Raw genomic sequence first — 6,671 nt, forward strand, 5'->3', positions numbered from 1 at the left:
CGAAAGATGTTAGCAAAGAAATGCAATCATTCAAACGTCAAAGATAAAAGTTTATAGATTATGTAATGAGTGTGTTATTAACGAAACGTATGTTTGCTGAATGAGAATCAATGAGAAACTTTTTTTTTTGTATGTAAAGAAATGCTTTTTCTCACTCATTCTTCATCCAATAATGAAATACGCGTGTGATAAATCATTTAAAGTTAGTTTATTGATCATGTAATGATCCCTGTTTTAGTGATGTTTTTAAATCAGCGTGTCATGAATGAAATGTATGTTATCTTAAGTATTAAGTATATATATATATATATATATATATATATATATATATATATATATATATATATATATATATATTATAGCCAGGTGTTTATGTTTTAATGCAGTTCTGTTATTGTTCTGACTCGAATGTGCTTTTATTAGTCTGAAAAATGTGCTGAAAATGTCTCGTGTTTCTCAGGTTGTGGTGGATGTGACAAAAGTGTTTGTGGATTTAGAAGAACGAGTCATCGCGTGCATTTTGTCCGAAAGCAATATATAAATGGTTCACTTTCTGGTCCGACTGTGTGAACAGATTTGAAAAAAAAAAAGTTGGATCAATAAATGGATGAGACTGAAAACATGAAAAACACTAAATCATCAGAAGGCTTCATTAATCCGGCCTGGTACAGCACGCTTTAAGCTGTGTTTCTCTGGACAGATGTTGTGGCTTAAATCATGACGAGTTTATTTAGTAGGATTCAACCGAAATTGAGCAAGTCGTTTGGGATATTGCTTAAACATTTCCTGTTTGCTCTGAAACTATGCCAGTAAGGTAAACGTCTCAATTACATCCCGGTCTGGGAGATAAAATCCCGTCAGGAGTCTTGGGTCAATCAGTGTGTGTGTGTGTGTGTGTGTGTGTGTGTGTGTGTGTGTGTGTGTGTGTGTGTGTGTGTGTGTCACGGTCTGCAGCGGGCACACACTCATCATGAGTATGACTATATAAGTTACGTGCAGCGCTTCCGCTTGCGTGACTCCGCCCCCTCGCCCACCTGTCCTCGCGCGCTCCTCGGAACCGCAGCGCTTACTATTTCTCAATAAAATAAAAAAGGCTTTCAACTATGACTTAATGTTGTCCTAACTTCTCCCTAGCTCATAAGCCGCTCTTTCTCAATCGTCCCAGTCCTTTCCTTTTCGTCGGGATGTAATGTTTGTAACAATTAAACTACTACTAAGTCCAAAAACAAACACACCTTTCCTTATTTGGTCATCGGTCAGTTGTTGGATAACGTCAACATAAAAGCGAGATACGGATCGGGCCGGTGACGTCACATCCTGTGAGCTAGTTAGTAGGTTTCATTACAGCAGTGACAGAAGACTGGAGACATCTCTATCTGCTCTTTCTTCAGTTTCTCCAGAGATGGACAAAGTGGAAAAAGCGGTGATGCTGATATTACTGCAGAGTGAGTGCTTGTCTTATTAGTTATTAGTCTTCATAGTTTTCAGGGGGGTTTTTTTAATTTATGAGGATTTTGTGATAGTGATCTATCATTAAACAGTTATCTCTTAACCTCCTTAAACAGCATCAACCTAAAATGTTGGCAGCTTTTTATATTATATATGCACAGTATTGGATTTCTTTATGGTTTTAAGCACAAATCTGAGACTAACTACACTTAAAAATACAGATTAAGATTGAAGCGATGGGAACACTTTACAATAAGGTGTCATTAGTTGACTAACATGAACAAACTGTGAACAATACATTTATTACAGTATTTATTCAACTTCGTTATAGTTGATAGAAATACAGCCATTCGTTGTTAGTTCACGGTGCATGAATTAATGTTAATAAACATTTTAACAAGGCATTATTAACTGCTGTAAGATTAATGAAGTAGTGTTCATTCTTAGCTCATGATCTTTACTGAAAAGTGTTACCGAAACAATTTCTACTTTTTTTCTTCTTAGGTGAATGTATTTATCTATGCTTCTGTATGAAATCAATTTTATGCGTGCATTGATTAATTTGACTCGTTCGTTGGTTCCCGCTCTTGCTATCCATTCAAGCACACTTTTGTAAATGATAACTCTGTTGGTTTCTGTGTAATAAGGTATGATTGGTGTAAAGTCTACAAGGGGTTGGGTTCTCTCTTATCAGTGTTGTTTGAAACACACCGACATGCTGCTGGTCAAAGATTTATATATATATTAGCAAACAAAGCTGACGTGTGAACGTTTCCTCGCAGGTTTCTGGATCTCTTGCACTCAGGGTTTCAATGTAGGAACTGCAGGAGCTAAAATCTTCTCAGGTCTTGAAGTAGAAGAGTTCGGTTACACTGTGCAGCAGATAAGCAACGATCAAGGGAAATGGTGAGATATGTCACACACCGGACTTTTTTTTTTTTCGGAAAGCGTTTGAAATGTATAAAAATACACACAAAGCTGGATCCGAAGCCTATTCCTGGAAAGCATCAGAATCTGAGTCACAGTTCACTCACAGATTACGGGATTATTTGAGACGGCTTTGACTAATTAGTGTCTGGAAAACTAGGAAATGTCATCTTTTTATTCTAGAGGAAAATTATTTGGCACACCTACAATCTCAAAGATCTGCAGACAATGTTCTCACCTTCAGGCCATTCAAGATATAGATGTTTCTTTGTCAAATTTGGAAAAATGTAGCATTACATCAGTGCTCTGCAGTGAATGGGTGCCGTCAGAACGAGAGTCCGAACGCATAAAAACATTGCAATAATCCACAGCCTTCCAGGTCCATCCGTTGATGTCTTCTGAAGTGAAAAGCTGTGTTCCTCAGATGTTTTTATCAGCTGTTCGGACTCTCATTCTGACGGCACCCATTCACATCCATTGGAGAACAAGTGATGTTCTGATGAAAAAAAACGAACACTAGCTTCTCTATTCCTTTTCTTTTTACTTATACAATGAACAATGAAAAAACTATTCCTTACTATGTTAAGCTCACTGAGACTTGTGTATCATTGCTGATTTCGATTGCTTCCATTGTCCTCTTCTGTGCATCTCTATGGATAAAAGTGTGTATATGTATAATTCCTTTGACTGCATGGCGGTTATCTTTGCTCAGGCTGCTGGTGGGTTCTCCCTGGAGCGGATATCCTCAGAATAGAAAAGGAAGTCTCTATAAATGTGACATTAGAGCTTCCAGAAGAGCCACGTGCCAGAAGCTAAACCTTGCGGGTACATTTCTCTTACGTTGAAATAATGATGCACTTGCAAAAAGATGATCATGGGTTTTTGTACACGCAACAATAATATCACCCGTGTGTGTGTGTGTGTGGACAGACTCTGTCCGGATAGAAGATGTGCAGAGCATCAACGTCAACATGAGTCTGGGCCTGACCCTCACTCCAGGAGCTGAAGCTCACACGCTGGTGGTAAGCTGCAGGATCTCCATCATTCGTTGACTCCTGGAGGAAAGCTGATGGTTTGTTTGTGTTTCAGACGTGTGGTCCTCTGTGGGCTCAGCAGTGTGGAGCTCAGTATTTTTACCCAGGAGTCTGTGCTGAAGTGAGCTCAGAGTTCACGCTCCGCTCGTCCTTCTCTCCCGCCGCTCAGGGTACGTCTTGTGCTGCAAAAAAAGTATAAAATCAAAAATAGAGTAAATGAACAATTCCTCACCTGACTTTCTCGCTCAGCTTGCGGCGGACCAATGGATGTGGCCATAGTTTTGGACGGATCAAACAGTATATATCCGTGGAGCGATGTTAGAAAGTTTCTCATAAAGCTTTTAGAAAATCTTGACATCGGACCAGATAAAACTCGAGTAAGTCACCTTGTTCTGATCTGATTTCTTTCTTTGATTTATGTGACGTGACTTAATTGGGCTTTCGTTTATTTCTTTAGGTCAGTATAATGCAGTATTCAGAGGATTTGTCCTTTATTTATCATTTTAAGTCTAACCAGAATAAAGACAAAGTTCTTTTGGCAGCTTCTGACATTGACCAAAAAACTGGAGTAGAAACCAACACTTTCGAAGCACTTGACAACGTCAGGTATGTTTTATTTATTTATAAAAACATTTTTGTGTGTACGTGGGAAATTAACCACAGTTTATGTTTCAGACAAACAGCTTTCCTGCCAGAAAACGGAGGCCGTCCCGATGCCACGAAGGTCTTGGTGGTGGTAACAGACGGAGAATCTGCTGACGGTCATAAAGGTCAAGAGGTCATTGATAGATGCAAAAGAGACGGCATCGTTCGCTTCGGCATTGCTGTGAGTGAGAGATCTGCATGAAAAGAGCGAGATAGCGAGATGTGAACGAGCTGAAATGAGAGAACATTAGAGAGATTCATTACAGAAAACGAACACTTGTCATTTTCAGAGTATGTCTCAAAAATTTCTATGCATTTATTCAGATTCTCAAGGAAAGTGCCAATATTCAGAAATTCATAGAGGAGATTGAATTGATCGCTAGCACGCCGACGGAGAACTACATGTTCAATGTGTCGTCGGAGCAAGCGCTGATCAATATCGCAAAAACTCTGGGCGACAGGATCTTTAACATTGAAGGTAAATCAGTCTTTTTTTAACTTATAGTGCCCCTGTTATGTGTTATGAGTCCTAAACAACAGGTTCACGTGCATGCAAGGTCAAAAAACACTTTATTACTGTTATGCATGTATATTTAACTTAATTGTTTAACAACTCCCAAATGATTCATTTAATGGTTCGTTTTTCCAAATCTTTCTCAGTGATCGGTCGATTTTATTTAAAGCAGTTTGTGAGCTTTTAATGCAATAAAAGCGACACCTAGTGGCCAAAGATGAATCTGCGTTTTCATTCAGACCAAAAAAGATCGAGAAGTGGGCGGCGATATGCTAATGTTCAACTCGAAACGTCTCGGGATTTGCTTTGAAAACGACTCAGTGATTCAGAGTCGACTCTTTGTTTTGAGAGACAATGACTTAGCAGGATGTCTTCATTCACACACACCGCATGAAAGATGATTAACTATTCACAGGGACACTATAAAAACATAAGCGTTTGAATATTTTGTCTGGTTTGATTTGAGGCACCAGTCAAGGTCAGGATTTTCAGCTGGAGATGTCTCAAGTCGGATTCAGCGCACACCAGACCGCCAAGAAGGTGCCGTGATCTTTCAACAAAGTCAAACTAAATTCTGCTGTAACATAGAGATTCAGAGGAAACGCCTTGATTTAATCCCGCAGGGTTCGATCATGCTCGGTGCGGTCGGAGCGTACGGATGGAGCGGGACCGTCGTTCATCACACAGCTGGGAAATCACACATTATCCTCAAAAATGCCTTCGAGAAAATCCTGGATGACAGAAACCACAGTTCATTACTGGGTGATTGATTTTTAATTAACAAAAGCAAATCTAGAGGTCACTTTATTTTCATATCCACGATACTGTCCAAACGTTTAGGGAAAGTAGTAATTTTTTCAATCAATATAAATAACACTTTTGTTTAGCAAGGATACAGTAAACTGATCAAAAATATTATTATGCTTTATTCATCAAAGAATCTTAAAAATGTTGAAGCAGCAACTGTTTTAAACATTGATAATAATCAGAAATGTTTCTTGAGCGGCAAATATTAGGATGATTTCTGAAGGATCACGTGACACTGAAGACTGCAGTAATTATGCTGAAAATTCAGAAATTAATTACACTTTAAAATATATCCACATCAAAGAGCTATTTTGAATTATAATAATCTTTCACAATGTTACAGTTTTTACTGGACAGAAAATCAAGGTGCACAAGTTGTCCCCGTGGTATTACCTTTTCAAAAGGAACACTTTTGTACCTATTAGCTTAAAACATGTACACTTTAACTACTAATATGTACCTTTAAGGGACCCAAATGGACCCTTTATGTACAAACATGTACCTTTTGAAGCGTACCGCCCCAGTGACAGCTTTTTGTTCCTTTATTTCTGAACAACAAATAAATGCAGCCTTGCTGAGCATAAGAAGCTTCTTCCAAACACATCTTAAAAATCACACTGATTGCTTTTACTGTGTTAAGTGTGTTTCCCCCGTCTGGTGTTCAGGATACTCGGTGACGTCTGTGAGCGACGGCTCGTCTGAGTTTTTCGTGGCCGGCGCTCCTCGAGCCGTTCACAGAGGACAGGTCGTAGTTTACTCTCTGAACAGCCAGAATCAGCCGCTCATCATAGATTCACAGAGAGGAGATCAGGTACCGGTCCGTCTGGGATCTTTGATCGGCTTGGGCTCGGTCCTGTCTTACATCCCTGTGGTGTGTGCTTCGCAGATCGGCTCTTATTTCGGGAGCGTCCTGTGTCCTGTTGATGTGGACGCTGACGGAGTGACCGACCTGCTGCTGGTCGGAGCGCCCATGTACATGAGCGAGGACAAATCAGAAACGGGGAGAGTCTACCTCTTCTCCATCACCAAGGTGCAACAGATTTACCGTCCATTCAGCTCAACCTCACTCCGAACAGACTGAGCATCTGGCCTCGTGTTGTTCTCAGGGACTCTTGAGCGGCCGGGGCGGGTTAGAGGGACCGTCTGCTTTGGAGAATGCTCGGTTTGGGACGGCCATCGCTGCTGTCCCCGATCTAAACCTGGACGGCTTCAGCGAGGTGGTGGTTGGTGCTCCGCTGGAAAGCAATGGCCAGGGTGCCATTTACATCTACAACGGAGACAGAAAGACCATCAGG

General features: G+C 40.3%; 1 protein-coding gene across 3 annotated transcripts in view; it reads left to right on the forward strand.

Moving 5' to 3' along the window:
* The first annotated feature begins 1,298 nt into the window (after nt 1-1,298).
* Nucleotides 1,299-6,671, forward strand: part of LOC122352656 (integrin alpha-2) — a 14,190-nt gene continuing 8,817 nt past the window's right edge. For all 3 annotated transcript variants that reach the window (XM_043250174.1, XM_043250175.1, XM_043250176.1), the window contains exons 1-14: nt 1,299-1,445; nt 2,232-2,355; nt 3,089-3,201; nt 3,307-3,398; nt 3,466-3,580; nt 3,660-3,787; nt 3,868-4,016; nt 4,086-4,236; nt 4,380-4,533; nt 5,036-5,109; nt 5,193-5,331; nt 6,042-6,187; nt 6,263-6,406; nt 6,483-6,671. The exon at nt 6,483-6,671 is cut by the window's right edge and continues 15 nt beyond it. In XM_043250174.1, coding sequence (XP_043106109.1) covers nt 1,403-1,445; nt 2,232-2,355; nt 3,089-3,201; nt 3,307-3,398; nt 3,466-3,580; nt 3,660-3,787; nt 3,868-4,016; nt 4,086-4,236; nt 4,380-4,533; nt 5,036-5,109; nt 5,193-5,331; nt 6,042-6,187; nt 6,263-6,406; nt 6,483-6,671 — 1,761 coding nt within the window. In that variant the 5' untranslated portion in view covers nt 1,299-1,402. The remainder of the gene's footprint in view (nt 1,446-2,231; nt 2,356-3,088; nt 3,202-3,306; nt 3,399-3,465; nt 3,581-3,659; nt 3,788-3,867; nt 4,017-4,085; nt 4,237-4,379; nt 4,534-5,035; nt 5,110-5,192; nt 5,332-6,041; nt 6,188-6,262; nt 6,407-6,482) is intronic.

Source organism: Puntigrus tetrazona, chromosome 10 (assembly GCF_018831695.1).
Source record: "Puntigrus tetrazona isolate hp1 chromosome 10, ASM1883169v1, whole genome shotgun sequence".
In the NCBI taxonomy this organism is placed as follows: domain Eukaryota; kingdom Metazoa; phylum Chordata; class Actinopteri; order Cypriniformes; family Cyprinidae; genus Puntigrus; species Puntigrus tetrazona.